Source organism: Larus michahellis, chromosome 3, assembly GCF_964199755.1.
Source record: "Larus michahellis chromosome 3, bLarMic1.1, whole genome shotgun sequence".
Taxonomy (NCBI): domain Eukaryota; kingdom Metazoa; phylum Chordata; class Aves; order Charadriiformes; family Laridae; genus Larus; species Larus michahellis.
The window spans coordinates 94,027,526-94,045,056 of record NC_133898.1 but is presented as its reverse complement, the minus strand read 5'-3'; the positions used below and the strand labels follow the sequence as shown (position 1 = coordinate 94,045,056).

General features: G+C 37.6%; 1 protein-coding gene across 2 annotated transcripts in view; it reads right to left on the bottom strand.

The window, feature by feature from the left end:
- IBTK (inhibitor of Bruton tyrosine kinase) overlaps nt 1-17,531 on the bottom strand; it is a 60,912-nt gene that overhangs the window by 35,567 nt on the left and 7,814 nt on the right. The window contains exons 2-11 of one of the 2 annotated variants that reach the window (XM_074581302.1): nt 16,644-17,313; nt 13,170-13,266; nt 11,547-11,671; nt 10,460-10,570; nt 9,065-9,235; nt 7,849-7,966; nt 5,895-6,075; nt 4,524-4,647; nt 2,132-2,309; nt 503-677 (exon numbers count right to left, since the gene is read on the bottom strand). In XM_074581302.1, the coding sequence (XP_074437403.1) occupies nt 503-677; nt 2,132-2,309; nt 4,524-4,647; nt 5,895-6,075; nt 7,849-7,966; nt 9,065-9,235; nt 10,460-10,570; nt 11,547-11,671; nt 13,170-13,266; nt 16,644-16,967 (1,604 nt within the window). In that variant the 5' untranslated portion in view covers nt 16,968-17,313. Of the gene's footprint in view, nt 1-502; nt 678-2,131; nt 2,310-4,523; nt 4,648-5,894; nt 6,076-7,848; nt 7,967-9,064; nt 9,236-10,459; nt 10,571-11,546; nt 11,672-13,169; nt 13,267-16,643; nt 17,314-17,531 lie in introns of those variants that run through there. The other variant, XM_074581304.1, reaches the window with a different exon arrangement.

Here is a 17,531-nt window from a genome sequence, read left to right as displayed (position 1 = left end):
CATATTACAATCCAAAGCAGTAAGAAAGAAAAGAAAATATTTATTTATCAGATATATTAGAAACTATAGCGAGAGTGCAAGGAACATAGTTCAGTACTCATTCATTTTATTTTAAACTTTTTTTCCAAACAAAGAAAGATCCACTTTTCACTTTTATTTGAAAACGATCATTGGTGATTACTGAAGGTGTGAATCTCTGCAGTATTTAGAGCTCAGAATGTGTTAAGAAATACATTGCAAATGTTTGCCTTAAATACTCTAGATAAAACATCAAGACTATCTATAGTAATTATGCAAACATATAAGCTGAGGTCTTTGAGTAACTTCAACACAGTTGTTTACTAGCAAGTGCTTTTCTCCAGCAGTATGGATAACCAAGTTTACTGTGACTTCTATTATGAGCCAAAAAGTGGTTTTGAAAAGCAGAATGATTTAACTGCAATAACATACACCAAAAAAAAAAAAAAAAGAAAGATTGCAGTTGTTGATATTTTAAATATACCTTGTTTTAGGATCTGACTGTAAAACAGCAAAATTGCAGCCATTAGGATCGGTGGCAATACTAACAGCTCGGTGGACAAAAGTAAGCTTCTGAAGTCGAATTCTTTCATACACGCTGTTTGCATCATGTTCACAAGACACATCACATGAAGAATTCTGAAGGCTTGATACAAGTTCTGATAAATTAAAAAAAAAATTGAGAAAAAGCAAGAAAGGTCCAGCTAATTAAAACGCAACTGATATAACAAAAAGGCAAGATTTATGACATCTGTAAATCCATTGATGGAGTCACTGAATAAGGCTAAGTTGTGCTGAAGATTTCAGCTCGCTTAGTTGAAATAGAGTAAGACATTTTAAGAATAAGACTTTACATTACATGTAAGACAGTCTTTATCCAGAACTTCTTGTGGAATTGTTTTGCGACTTCTTCGTGTAAGGGAAAACACTCCACCTAATATTCAATGCAACCTCTTGTGGAATGAAACAAGTTGTGCAAGATTTTCTTTTCCTGTCATGTCAATTACAGCAGATATAATACAATTGCCTTCAGACTTCATATTACACCTGTTTAAATTATACCCAAACTAAAAAAATACTATTGAAAAAGTGTGATATTCTCCAAATATGGACTGTTTTTCAAGAACTGGATAACTGAATACATGCGTACCATTCACCACATTCATTAAAGTCTTTCGAAAAAACGGTTCTCCATCACAGATCAGTGATGAACAAGTAAAAAAAGAAGAGCAATAAGCATAAAAAAAAAAAAAAAAAAAAAAGACGACTGCCTACAGACACATACCAGCACCAGGACAAATAGAGCAGAAAGGAGATGCGTTTGGTGCCTCTGTAATGAGGGAACTAGTATGTGACGTGTAAAATAAAAGAAAGTAGCAACAGAGTAAAACTAGTATGCAACTCTGGATTGAGCAAGAGGAAAGATTATTTTTTTTTCTGTGAAAGAATGCAAAAATGGACTGATAAGACTGAAGACAGAATCTCTGTATCAAAGGAAGTAGAACTACAACATAAAGCTATAAGTTCAAATACGCCCCAGATTGGAAATAAATCCATTTCTGTCCATAGAGTTTTAAGAGCCCTACATGAATAGAACTGACGGTTTCAATTAAAATCTTGTCCTGCAGTAGACAGGTATCTTCCTCACAGAAAAACAATCCATCAGGACCTACTCTCAGCAACATGGGCCAAGTTAATAAGGCAGAAATTGCTCTGGACCCTGTATTATGCACACATAAGGGTTTGGTAACACGATAAGGTTTCACAGACTTAGTAGTGCAAGTACATGCTCCTTCTTTTATTCAATGCCAGTCTCTTAGGTCTGGTCATCTAATATGCGACAAGAACATTACACCGGACCTTTGTGCTACTATTACTCTTCAGAAGTATTTTTGTTCCTGGCCATCTCCACCTGAAGGTTAGCTGAAGGCTGCAAAGCAAGTAAATCTTAGTATTACTGAGGAAAGAGAACAGTAGTGGTCAATGCTGCTAACTGTAAGCCACAGAGGAAAGAAAAAAGACTCACCACATTAGAGACTGAGACTGTAAAGATAAGATTAAACTTTCATATTGATTTGAAGTACTTAAAAACGATTAAGAAGTCATAGCTAACCTTTCTTTTCTGAGACTTTCTTCCCTTCTTCCAGCCACTTCCCTGTAAAGGCTTCACCATCCTGTGTGACAAACATTATTTCATTCCTATTTAAAGCAACATCGGACATGAAGACTTGCCGGCCATACACCCAACGACACTGCTTCATGGAGTTGTTAGATGACTTCCAGCAAAACACCTAAAATATCATTTTTTCAGAGAAAGGGGAAGTCTTGTTACCATACAAAAGCAGTTTTATATTACATACTGCTTTTTTAAACACAAGAACATGCCATCTCAAAGTTGCATATAAAAGGAGAAAGACATTCTCCAAAATTATATCCTAAAGTGTTATGAGCATCTATTACAAAGAACTCACAAGTAAACCGGGGAAAATCTATTATGATATCAAGATCCATTTGCCCATGAAGGGCATTTGAAAAGCTGCTCTGAATATTCAAACATCTTCATAGCAGTCATCTATAGGACAGTGTTTACTGACATTTCATCAAGGACAGCAAAAGCTGTCATCATGCCAAGAAATAAGTTTAATCTAGTTCTTAATTTACAGATTTGTCCAACTGGTTTGCTTATAAATTAGACAAAATTCAAAGCTAGCACACCAAAAATGTAAACCATTTCCTCTTAATTGTTTGACAAAAATCTCAACTTTTTCTGTACCAGCCAAGGTTTTGGAATGGAGATCACGACCAAACACAACTTCAAAACATTTAACAGAAATGTGAAGAAATGCATGCACAGGAAGACCCCAACAAGGTATACTGCAGATGTCTGAAAGAAGAGAGCACGAAGCAACAAAGTAAAGCCCAGATGGGGCATTAGCGGCGCTAAAGTCGCTCTTTCATCTTCTCCCACTGAAGGGCCTGCACAGGTCTGTTAACACCTAAATAAGGAGGGGACAAAATAATTTGAGTAACTCATTTCCTTGCCCCTGTCTTGAGCCCTACAGAATCACAGAACGGTTGAGGTTAGAAAGGACCTCTGGAGGTTATCTAGTCCAACCCCTTGCACAAGCAGGGCCACCCAGAGCCAGTTGCCCAAGATCATGACCAGACAGCTTTTGAATATCTCCAAGGATGCAGACTCCATATCTTCCATGGGTAACCTATGCCAGTGCTCAATCACCCCCACAGTGAAGAGGTGCTCGCTGATATTCAGACTAGAGCCTCCTTTGTTTCAGTTTGTGCCCACTGCCTCTGGTTCTGTCACCGAGCACCACTGAGAAGAGCCTGGCTCCATCTTCTTTACATCTTCCCTTCAAGTATGTATATACATTGATAAGATCCCCCTTGAGCTGTCTCTTTTCCAGGCTAAACAGTACTCTCAAAAAAAGAGTATGATCAAGCCAGATCAGGAAGTGCTGAGTCAGGAAACAGAAGTATTAAGACCCTATCCTTCTCCTCACTCAGTAACTTCATAATGCCTAACTGATGCAGGAAGACAACGTAGTCAGTTACTGCTAAAGCAGTGTCCTAAAGATGTTGAAGGGGCACTACCAATACTACAGATGCTAGAGGCTAAACCTCACATGAACAAATACTGAACTAGAAGTTTATAATCTCCGAGACAACAAATGACCTAATAAACAGATAAGATCATCCCAAAACATAATTCAGTTAAATGCAAGGAAAGAAAAGGAAATACCCACACTCCTCCCTATTTTGATATACAAGCTCAGTTTTTAACATTCTTTAAGAAGGCATTATTTCAGTAACAAAACCTTTTTGTAAACACCACTAGATGGCACTGAAGGTTTAGATAGCCTGGTGAGCAGATCTAGAAAAGGCTGGCAGCTTGAAGGGTCCTATAAACTGTTGCTCTATGAAAGAATGAGGGAAGGAAACAATAAATCGGCCATAGTATTCCAGTTTTAAGTCAACACAGAGTCTACACTTAACTATAAATACTAAGCCATTCACCAGGTTTAGCTGCAACTTTTCAATAATAAAGGGGACACCTCATCCACAGAACAGCTGCTTTTTCAGCAAAGGCTCTAAAACTTTCAAGTCCAAAGACAATTTCTTACACTATTTCTGGAGGGCGTAAAGGTGACCGGGTAGGTGGAGTGCAAGATGAGGTGGGGAAAGAAAAATCAAGCAAAAAAACCAACACGCCACATACACTATATAACCACTTATCTATGTAAAAGTAAAGAAGTTTACACCTTAACTGAAAAGCTATTAAATGTTCACAGATTTAAATATAAACTACAGTATATTACTTTGGTAGCCTTCCCATAGCCCTTTAAAAAAAAAAAATCACTAGCAGCTCTACAGAAACAAACTGGGTATTATCTATGCATGATTTTGTCATGTCAACTTCTTATGTTTAAAGTTTCATTAATCAGTATGCAACTTGCTATATAATTACGATTTCTAGGGACACAACTTACTCTTCCAGCTTCATCCAGTGCTAGAATGCAAATCTTCTGACCCCCATTTTCTTTAAGATGCTGGGTATCTACCTTATATTCCAAATATCCACCATTAACAAGAACTTTTTTAAGGTTCAGTTGTCTGAAAGAACACAAAAGGCTAAATTAGTATTTCTTCATTGTGTATTGATGTTGATTCTGTGACAGAGTTACCTTTTTCATTTGGAGAGGCAGTAAAAAAAATAGATGAGGTAGTGACACGAAAAAATTGCTGGAGTTTAGTTTCTCCCCATTGGTATTACTAACATAACTGCTAATAAATACTATTAGTAGACTGTAATTTTTGCTTTGCTTTTAAGTAAGTCACAACATCCACAGGTTCTTCACAGAATTCCATAAATGAAAACCAGCATATGATTTGGCTTTGATCTCCAGCATTACAAAAGTTATAGTTGTATAAATTTAATTTAGCTGTTTGTATTAAATGACCTATCCTATCTCAGTAGGCTGTTTCTCAGGTTTTTGGTGGGTTTTGTTTTTTTAACCTGATCAAAAACATGCAAGTCATCTCTTTTCAGTTTCTTAGCGCAAGCACAGAATATATGGCATTAAGTTTCTCCAAGTGCCAGCCTCTTCACTTAAAATCATGCAGAAAATTAAGTATAAAATAATCATTAAACTATAACATGTCAATAAATACTGCTAGAATTTGAAGTCTGAAGCTGAACAGCTAACTGGGAGTTAACTGCTAAAAAATGCTAATTACCTCTTCTGATCTGTTATTGCAAGCTAAGTAAAACAAAATGGGATCAAATCATTTCCTTGATTTATGAGTCATGGGCCCAGTTTCTTCAACAAGTTTTACATTCAGGTTTTAGCATATGGACCAGATGAGGTCCTAAGTTCTCCCTTGCAACATAAATTACCCTTTATAACATACCATATCCCCACAGTAATTATCAAATTCAGACCCCAAATTAATGATTCCAAATCATAACCACATAACTAAATAGAACAGAAGATCTTTAATGCTTCTAGCAAGGTGCATGTATACAAATTCAGGCTAATAGATGAACAAAAAAATACCAGTTTCAATATTTTTAAACCTATGGCACAAAATATTTCCTCTTAGTATGTTGGAGTTTTTTTTAAATATCTTTGGTATACAGCACGTGGCACCTTAGCCTCATGTAATAACAAAACCAAATAAACAAACAAAAGAGATAGCCACAGTTCATATGAAAGAACTGCAAATAAAGAAAACTCGGGGGAGCACCGTATTATCTCTACTTTATGCACAAAAACCTTTCTAATAGCTTGCAAGTGTAAGACTAGAGTGAAATCTTCACCTATTTGTGCTTCATGACAAATTAGAAATTTAATACATACTTCGAAGCCATCTTTTTGCACTGATAGTCTGCAAGCAAATAAATATCTCCTCTTTCAGTAACGCATACTGTAGCACCATCGCTTGCAGAGACCAAGGACACAGAGATATCTTTATGATGTAGAGCAGAAACTTGGCGAGGTGCAGTTATACATTTTTCTCCATTCGGATCCAGCAGATAACCTAGAAAAGACAACGTACCCCAAAAACATTATGTGCCATTCCACACATTGTTCATTTAAAGGACCTTTGCTACACTACTTTGAAGAACCTTTAAATTCTAAAAGACTGTTTATGTAGTTAGATAATTCATCTTCAAAATAATCAGACAGATAAGAGACTCACCACATACACTTGTTAGTTCACCACAAACACCAGAAAACATTCAAAATTCGATAAACAAAAAAAAAAAAGTGAAGCAAGGCATACTCTACAGGGAAAGCTATTTAACGTGGTTAGACTCTGCAGTGGTACTGCCTTTGATTCCAAAGAAGAACATTTATTTGACCATATTACAATTCAAGACACTAGAAATACTATCACACTGGCATAAGCTATAGATGATTTCAGCCATTGGAAGACACCAAACAAGCTTGTCCTAGAAATTGCTGTAAGTGCACATAAGCATGAAGGCAGGCAGCTACGTGAAACAACAGATGAAGTTGGAGATATAATGGAAGATCTCTGAAAACATATTAACAAAACCAAACAGGCCATTACCGCTCTGCTGCGTCAGGAAACCTGACACAATCTCATACATAACATAACCCTGCTGTGTGTGCACTTACGTCTGCACCACAGAGTTGATGTGTGTACAAGTATCCAGGAACAAGCAGCAGAGCTACCTCCAGAGCTGGAAGCGATCCTGTAATATGACAGCCTAGTGCTATGTCAGAACATCTTAAAGAGGCAAGTTTCTTACCACAGGTCTATCATAGTGCCCAGCTGACACAACTATACCACTAACAATCCAATTACTGCGTCCATAGGGTACTGCACTGGCCCATGTGCATACCAGAATAATCTCAACAACACAAGCAACTACAAAGAAACTTATAATATGGGTGCATACAAAAAAAAATACATTAGTAAGATACTTCTCTGATAAAGACAAGTTTTTTCACATACCTTTGCAATCTTAAATAGGAACACAAAAAAGTGTCTGAACCTGATGTCAGAACTGATGCAGATTAACTGTAAGTACCAGAGCTAGCTAACAGTTTTGTTTGCACACAGATACAGAACTGCGGAAATGCAAATCCAAACCAATATTGCAATACCTGTTCATTAAAAAAGACAAAAGCAATTAAAATATCCCATTCATAAAACAATCAAGAAGTTCACTAGTTGGTCATACGTTTTATTAGGTTCTTTCTTGACTTAGAATAATACTGAGTTAAGTGAAGATTCTGGTAATGGTGTTGGTTGAAAAAGACTCTAGATATGGGCAAGCATTTCAGTTTAAAAGTTAGGAAAAAGTTATCAGTAGCATGTTTATAGTGCGTGGTGAAAGAAGGACATAGGCAGGAGAGATGAATGCTAGTTTATAATTTATTAGGGGCCAGACTGCTGGAAGGAGACAAGCATGCCTTGGGGTTATGTGCCACACAAACAGCAACATTCTGTCTCCTAAAAGTCTTCAGTAGCAGGACCACATAAGATAAATGGAAGGCAACAGAATTATAAGGAGTTCAAATAACAAAGCTAACTCTGACTAGCTCCCATCATCTCAAAATGTTAAAGTGACTGGCAGTAATGAAAAATATTCTTCAAAAGAAGTGTGAAGGGATGATGTCATCAGACTGCTTTAGAAAAAAAAACACAGAAAAAAAAAAGAGAAAAGAGAAAGCTCTAACCAGGCTTCTGTTGCAAGAAGCAGATGACAGCTTTAGTACAAACAACATGAATAACATCTTTTAATGGCTGGGGTTTACTTTCAGAACGCTTCTACCTTACCTAGTTGGCCGCCATTCAGCCCCATGGTATACACTGCTTCCTTAGTCCATAGCACTGTATGGAATCTGCCTGCCGCCACTCCAATCACCATTCTACCTTTCAGGTTTTTTGCCTGAACCTAAGCACAAATCCAAAGTACATCTTAATATTGAGCAGCAACAGGTGAATTTCACATGTACAAACTTCTGACAACATTTAACTCCTAAAGTGATTAAGAATGAAGCATTGGTATCCATCCACATACAGTTTCATAACTAAGCATTATTTCAGAAGTTTGTCAAGTGGGGCACTATTGCGCTAGTGACAAAGCAGTAAATTTTTTGGATTACCTAATCAGAACTAGAATCAAATCTCCTTAGGCTGTCTTTATATGCAAGATGTTGAACAAGACTGCACAGGTCACGTATAAAACAGCCAAGGAAAACTCAGGTGCTGCAAAAGTATCAGCTAAAATGTTTCAGCTTCTAACGCCCTAAACACACTGCAGAACACTATACTACTAACTCCACACTTCAAATCAAGATGATAAAGATCAAAGCAAATACTGCGGATATATTACACTATTGAAGAGCATCCTATCATACCCCAAAGCACTATCCTGTTGCACTCTGGCCAATTTTCTTTCCTACTTTTTTAACACTGGTGGTGCAACATTGTTCTATTCTAGATGAAGCTTCTTTTCAATAAAAGGTAATGTAATTCTTATTTACTTAAAGTATTAGAAAAAGTTATACATTGAGCATAGAAATATAGTCAAGTTGGTGACACCCATACACTCTCTTCCCTGTTGCTATTCTTCCCAAAGCATTATTACTCCAAGAATCAACAGTGCTTCCAGCAAAGGACACAAACATAAACCCTGAGATCTATCATCCAGTGATTCAAAAGGAGTAAAGACCGTGAATCTCAAGTAATACATACCTATTACTTTTACATCATTTCAGCTACAGAATGCTTGGGGAAGAAAAGGGGTTTGGCAATTGTAATTTGTATCACACTTAGCACTACAAACTTTAGTACAGTTCAGGTGACAAACTAGGATTTTTATCAGCACGTAGTTAAGTATTTAAGATTGAGATGTACGCTAACACAGAATCAAGATCTCACCTAAACTCACATTCAACTTCGTTGTTCTGAAAAAGTTTAAAATATTAAAATAAAAAAAAACCAAACAAAAACCAACAGACAACTAAGCTTTGCCTGATGTTATTTTTACCTGTCTAGGAACAGTGCAATTAGCAGGAGGAGGAAGAATACCCAATTGATGGAAAGTATTTAAGCCAAATGTGTAAACATATCCATCTTCTGTTAAAACAACTGTATGATCCTTAGCTGCAGCTATCTGGGAGCACTGATGGCCAGCTAAGCCTTCCACAAGTCTTGGAACCTGAACAAGGGGGAAAAAAGAACAAGTTTGATATTGACCAGTGGCCATCTGTGAAACTAAAGTTACACCAACAGAAAGTCATGACAAAATACTGAACTACAGACGAAAATGCATTTGAACATATAATACACCCATTAATATAATTACCACATCCAATGCAATAAGATAAACTGCTTTCATTTGAAATGCATCCTGTGCTATCAGGGGAGATGATTTTTAAACTACCTGCTCCGAAATTAGGCTGGAAACTGTATCTTCAGAACAGAGGGACAAATATCAACTATTACTTCTTTTGTTTTTCTTTTTAAATTACCATGAGTAATAAAGACTTCTCCCTTCCTCCAAAATACAGAATAACCCTAGGAAAATTCCAGAGAATAAGGAAGCAGTTCTGTATCTTTGACTCTTCATGCATTCTAATGCAAGTTCTCCATTATTCAACTGGGTAACATCCCAATTTCGAAACAGCAATTTGCAAAAAATTCTGATGTCATGGAACTGCATTTTTTTTTAAAAAGCATTAGAAATTGAGATCCAGTCTTCACTGTAACATCCAGCAACATAATATCAAGTTCTACCAGATACTTGATAACAGAAATTTCAAAAAATTATTATGCTGCAAACTAAATGCACACTATCAGATAGCGCGCACAGGATAAGATACTGCAGTCTAAGAATTGTATTGTCATCGTATCTTAGTCTTCTCAAATTTTGTGTTTGCATATTGCAACAGTGTACTGTTCAAATGAAAGTGATAGGTAAGTTTTCACTTAATATCTGTGCAAGTCTAGTAAGAAGCAACCCTACCATCACTTGTCGTGCCACTACAGCTTCACAGTACTGCTGTTTCCTTTGTGCCAGCCTTGACACTCAGACGGTATCGCAAACCTCTTTCAGAAGCCAGCCCAGACAAAAACCATTTGCTTCCACTTATCTGGCATCAGCTAGCCTTTAAAACAACTTAGTCATAACACAGAAGTTTGGCTGCAGCACCTAGCTACCTAAAATTAAAATACATGTAAATGCACATTCTTCTACTCCCTGCCACTTCACTAGTAGTACTGGAGAGGGTTTCTTTCTGTTATTTGGTAGGGAGGAAGGGGGTTTGTTTGAAATCAACAGTAAACTGATTTTGAAAGTAGTCTCACAGAAACCTTAATTCACTTTTTAGACCTGCTGTTTGAAATAAATGTAGACTACGTGAGATAGCATAAGATAGCATACCAGGCATGTTTGTTCATCACCGTGACCCAAGCGTCCTCCTTGTCCATGCCCACATGTATACACTTGACCTTTGTGGGAAAGGAATACAGAGTGGAATTTGCAGAGTACCACCTGAAAGGAAAAGGGCAAAAAAGTGGTAGGGAGAAGGTGGTATAGGACAAATTAATTTTCTTGGTAACCTGAAAACATCTACCAGAACTACTCTGTGAAGAAGTTCAGCTTTAATAAAGATCCGTTTGTGTAAATACGAGTAAGATACTAGTATTAAAGCACAGGACTGCCAAATCAAGCCACAGGGCACACAAAATTTTTACTTTAAATTTATTATGTACTGCCTTAACCTACTTGAAGAGACCTACAGTTCACGTTTATTAACATAAGATAGCCTACAGGCTCGCAGAAGCTCAAAAGATTGAGTTTTAAGGGCAACAATACTGCCTCAGAAGTGATGAAGGAAACACATTATGACTGTGGCACTGATTGTCTGCCCTGAATGCTTGTTCACGTTGTACTTTAAACTTTCAAGCTTTCTTAAACTGAAGTCCCAAGAAGTTACTACAAACAAAACTACTGTTACAAGAAGAGCGCTAAACAGCGCATACTGCTTTCAACACAAGAAGAATTTTAATTCAACATGTATCAGATTCACTGTCACACTTCAGTTCTCTATAGGAGTTGCACAGGAGGTCAGAAACTCAACACAATTACAGAAGTATCATGCTTCTGAATTTATTTAATGATATACAAGCCATATATCCAAGGTAAATAACATCAAAAAACATTTTCTCCACCAAAATAGAGAACCATGATTTAACCGAGGGTGATCAGGGAGGGGGGAAGCAGCAAGAACATAATACAGCAAGCCTAACTCTAGTACTCCTTAGCTGCTCTGAACTGCTTGCTCAGAAATAACTGGGACGAAAGAAAAAGAGAGGGGAAACAAAACCAAACACAACAAAAAACCCACTGACCCAACTTTTTTTCTTTCAAATTTTCAAAACTTGGTAACATCTTCAATAGTTGTTCCCCCATACACACCCCTCCAATTTCACCAAGAAACGTGCCTACGTAAATACTTTCAGAATACCTGTTTGATATACACGCCATTCCGAGGAAAAAGGTCCACCAATTCAGGATGATGTTTACCCTGTTGACCACCATGACCCAAAGTAAAATTTATATTGTTTCCCCAGGTGTAGACCTCAGTGGGATCTGCAATGAAAAAAAATTCTCTCTGCAGCTTGGAAATTTACAAGTCTCATACATAATGACTTTGAAAATCAACTCCTGCTGTTTCTACTTAAAATTTGAAGGGGAAAGCTGCTTTTTACCTAAAATTGAACTTTTAAAAGTTTTATTCTTAGGAGAAGGAAGGTGCTACGACAAAATATTTAACATCAGTGTACAGATGATCAACATTACTTATACATATTTTCCAGCTGCAGAACACGCAAGCATTCCTCACCAGCAAATTTATTTGTTATGTTTTCAGAAGACTCTACTACTACCTTAGATTGTACATGCTTTGCTTCAATTTAGTAAAAAGCCTTCCCCAAAAAAAGGTTATCCTGTCATGCATGAAAACCATAAACACTTTCAGATCAGAGGTGTGACCAAAAACCACCTTTTTATATTTTTTAAATAATCGTTCAGTTACAATGATATCTGACCACCATTTTCTGATGAGTAAGAAACTGAAATTGATGTATATTTGATCATGTTGAGCTACTACTTGAAAGATTAAATAATTTTAAGATATTTTACAAGATAAAATTAAAAATAGGCCAAACTCAGGATTTGTGTCACCAAAAATACTTAAATTTACTGGAAACAAGTTGAAAAGAACACATTTTTCTGTACAACAAGACTGAACTTGGGGACATGGAGAAAAGGGGAATGAAGGGGGATAGAAAAGCATAAACCAGCATAAGAATAAATAAAAGCCACTGCAAAAACTACCCCCTCTCAAAAAGCATAAACCAGTGTAAAAATAAATGAAAGCCACTGCAAAAACTACCCCCTGTCAAAGAAAAACTTGTGTGCTCAGAGTTATTTTTACATACTCATTTCCAATTTGGAGAAATTGTATTTAGAGTGACTGTAACTAGCTTATATCAAGCTGCCTTGCCTAAAAATACTTTGAAGATTCAAGAACATATTCCCTCCCTTTTCACAAAAGACACAGAAGTGATGTGAAGTACTGTATCAAATTCAAAGATACTGAAGTCTCTCTGATAAATTGAATTGAGATAAAAGAGGGGGAAAAAAAAAAAAAAATCACAGAATAGTTGCGGTTGAAAGGCACCTCTGTTGATCATCAAGTCCAACAACTCCGTTTAAGCAAGGTCAGTCGGAGCAGGCTGCCCAGGACCATGTTCTCTCAGGTTTTGAATATCTCCAAGGTTGTAGTCTCCACAACCTCTTTTGGTTACCTATTACATCACCCACACTTTTTTTTTTTTTACTTCTAAGTCAGCCATTATTCCTTTATTATTGCTACATACGTGCATCCTATGCCTACCACCTTATACGGATTCTGCACCTGCTGTCTTATAATATTAGTGGCTCCACTACCACTAGCTTGAGGTATCTCATAACTTATACAGTCTTAATTAGAAACAGAAAATATTGTCCACAGCGGTACATACATTTATGCCCTGTTGAAACATATTTCCCTGTAAAATACAACTTAAACTACTTGATTTCCTACCGGTTTTCTTGAAGACCACATGGATTGGCCTATCCTTCATCACAAGATCCAGGGCTGATAAGCCTTCTTTATCCTGAACATACAGACTAACGCCATGCTGAAAGAGAGGGGAGGGGAGGGAAGGGGAGGGGGAGACAAACAAAATTAAACTTTGCAGCTTTAAGTATGACAAGTAAATGTTTAAGAAGATCAACAAATCTTTAATTTAAGTTTAATTTTGATAAAAGAAAACCTTAATATTCTTTCAAGTAAATTGTAAGCAGATATGAAAAAAAAAAAACAGTGCCATTCTGTTCAACTACATATACATCATGTTGACCTGTCAACTGGAATTGAGCAATAAAATGTAATCAGGGAAACACAAAAGAAATACAGTTGAAGATAAAGCACTGCCATCTAGCAAGGGCAAGTATTTACCAAAAATGCATTTACCAGCTTTGAAGAAAACATTTTCTTACACCAGCATGTTTACAGAATCAGTTTTGACAAAATGGAAAACTGAGAAGATCAAAAAACCCTACTATGGCTTTGAAAACAAGCAGGGAACAGTGGTTCAGAGTTGCTGAAAAAGGGCAAGAGGATACGAACAGCCACACAAGACGATAGCAAGGAAGCTTCAGAAGCATAAAACATGAACTGGTTATTCATTGTGTTAGAACTTTGAGAGAGGTAGATATTCTTTGTAAATACCATTTTCTCAATACAACAGAGTGCTGCTACACCAGCATCGGTTTTAAGGAAGTCAAGTGTCATCAATCAGATCACTGAAGGGAAGAACTGCAGATGTCCCCAAGCAGAACCTAATGGATAATATGGCTGTACCTATGTACTACAGCTCACGCCTAATATAAAAGAAAAACTTACAGAATTTCACACTTAAGAAGTAAACACATGAAACACAAAAATCAAGGAACCACAATCCATTCAAGCATGACCGAAGGACAGCTAGCCACATCTGCAGCAGGGATTTTAACCTGTAACTTTATTTGGAAAAACACTAGCCAGAAGAACAACACACATTCTGCAAATTGTAAAGGCAACCCTACTAGCAACAGTGCTGGTATTAATTCACTATATGACAGAAAGACCAACCTATTTCTATCATTTAATGGGTAGCTGGATATTCTTCTCTTTGGCAGCTGCACAGATCATTCACAAGCAGAACAGAAGCTTCTTGATCTGAATTTGTAATAACACATTATCTGAATTTGTAATAACAAACCGCAATTGCTGAGCAGCAAAACTTGTTGTTAGATAAAGTCTGAGAATAAGTCATGACTGCCTCCAGCCTGCAACAGAAGTCTGTCATCCATACTAGTTGAGTACCCCACGGGTTGATACTGGGGCCAGGACTGTTTAAAATCTTCACTAATGACCTGGATGACAGAATAAAGTGCACCCTCGGCAAGGCTGATGATGACACAAGTCCAGGAGGAGTGGCTGATAAGCCAGAGGGTTGTGCTGCCATTCAGAGGGATCTTGAGGCTGGAACAATGTACTGAGAGGAACCTCATGAAGTCCAACATAGTGAAGCGTAAATCCTGGCCCTAGGGAGGAACAGCCCATTGTACCAATACAGCTGGAGGCCAACTGGCTGGAAAGCAGCTTGGCAGAAAAGGACCTGGGGCTCCTGGTGGACAAACCAGTTGACCACAAGCCAGCAGTGTGTCCTCGCAGCTAAGAATGGTGAAAGCATCCAGGGCTGCATGAGGGAGTGTTGCCAGTAGGCATTACTCAGCACTGGCAAGCCACAGCTGAAGTGCAGGGTTCAGGTCTGGACTCCCCAGTACAAGACAGACATGGATGTACAGGAGCAAGTCCAGTAAAAGACCATGAAAATAATGACTGAGGCATTTTACACAGAAGACAAGGCTGAGAGAGCTGTGACGCTTAGCCTAGAGAAGGTTCAGGGTGGGTGGGGAAGGACGTCTCATCAATTTGTATAATAAATACCTGACTGGAAACAGGGGGTGGGGATCCCAGTGATATCCAGTGGCAGGAAAAGCAGCAATGGGCACAAATTGAAATATAAAAAATTCTGTTTAAACCTAAAAACCATTTTTACTGGACTAGTATTAAAACATTGGAACGGACATGTCTGAGTCTCCACCCCTGGTGACATTCAAAACCCAACTGGACAATCCTGGACAACCTGCTCTAGCTGACCTTGCTTGAGCAGGGGGGTTGGACTAGACAATCTTCAGAGATATGTTTCTAGCTGAGCTATTTCATAATTCTATTCTATAATCCCTTCCTGTTGTTGCTATAATAACTTCCTACAATGCAGTACAGCAGCGAGGCTTCAGTTAAGGAACTGGGTGACGGAGCATACTCCATGAGCTATTTCATTCTGCTTCTTAGAGGAATATCAGAAAAACCTCACTCATTTTTGCAACTGATAGAAAAGTAAAATACTTGTGGGGAAACCTGTATAGGCCTCCTGTAAGCAAACATCAAAAGATACACACAAATACACTAGAGAACTGAATACTTTTTCATACATCACATACACAGTTTCCAGTTTTCTAGAAAACAGAATCATATACAATTCTCACACAAACACCTACTTTTGTGAAGTTTAATGAAAACCTCCTCACTAAGTAAGAGTACAGCACATGAAATACATATTTAACAGTTACCAGGCCGTCAAGAATTACAGTGTGCTAGATCCACAACCATTTTGCTTAAACTGCTTGTTGAAAGCAGAGTTTAATGCTTACAAATAGCTAGTCACTGCAATTTAAAAAAGCTGAACTCAAAATGGAAAATGAGTTCCAACCATGAAAGGTTTACATTTAAGTAACCCTGAGACACAAATATTTCATTTTCTCACGTGGTTAAAGGGACCCTGAAGATCCCAACCATATGTAGCTCTTCCCTTTGTTCTACTTGGGAAAGATGGAACAGAAAAGCAATCAAAAAATATACACAATGTGCTCAATGGTAGGGAAGAAATAGCAGTCGCAAGAAAGGAATGAGGGGGACTGAGCAAAAGCCCTGGTTAAAATATGAATTAAATGGGGATTCAACTAATAAAATGTTCCGTATCTCAAAGTGCTTATCTCCCAAATGTAAGATTAATTTCCAATTAGAACTCCATTTAAGCTTTTATTTTATGTTCTCTGAAAACACTAATTGGTGTAAGTACTGAAGAGTCTATTTTTAGAGTATCTCTAGTCTGACCATTCTCCACTTTTAAGATCCTGACCCTGATACCATCCACACAAACCAGTCTTCGGGGAAGTCCACAATTAATCATGGATCCTTACTCAGTGCTGATTTCTTCATGGGGAAAGGCAGAGATCTTTTATGAACAGAGGCAACTTTCAAGTAAATCAATGCACTGTGATCTAAATGCAGTATTAGGACAACCCTCAAGAGGCTTTCATGGAGGTTAAAAGCCCACTTTTACATAATGAATACAACTCTAAAAATTGTAGACACCAAGGAAAACTACAGTTCTAAATCACTCACCTTCAGTAATGACAAAACACAATCAATGTATCCATAGAATATACTTCTGTGCAAAGCTGTCCATCCAGACTCTTTGTCTTTTGCCAAGAGATCTACTCCTTTGGTCTCAGCCAACCAGTCTAGCACACCTTTTTTGCCACAAGATGAAGCAAGATGTATAACGTTTCTACCAAAGGCATCCTTTATAGTTGCAGCATTGTAGCAGTAAGAAGAGAGAAAGGCCTTGATCTGGCCTTCACTTCCTCTGGTTACCACAGAAATAACATCCAAAGCATGCTGTAGAGATCGACACTTTGAAGTGCAGTCTGGCATGAGAGAATTCATCTTCACTTTTGAAGCTGCTCCGCTTCTTAAGGGGAATGACCCCTTAAGTATATCAAGGCACTCCAATTCAGTACACAACACAGTGCCTTAAAAAACTTGTAATTCCAAGGATGTAAGTCCAGTTTTATTGAGCTGCCATTAGAAGTTTTTGTACTGCTATATTTGGCACTTGATCCAAATAAATATTTATAAATATATATTTTTTAGAAGTCTTATTTCACCATCTTATATAACAAATATTCTTGTCCGTAGAAAATTCCAAAAGTGAACTACCTCAAGTGTGGAGAGGGGGATTCCCCCTCCACACTACCTTATTCTTCTAAAACTCCATAATTGCAAGGGAGACCTGAAAGAGAACAAACCAGAACATATTAGTCAACAACAATTCTTTTCCCCAGCATCTGTACCAATTTCAGTGCATATCAAACTAGCACTTCCAATTACAGGAGCAACATGGCAAGGGTTTACTGACCTGCTCCACGCCATCTGAGCTTATACTCAGGGATTTAGTCAGTTTAAAAAGACATGACTCCACTCCCCACCCCAACCTCCAAAGGCACCTCC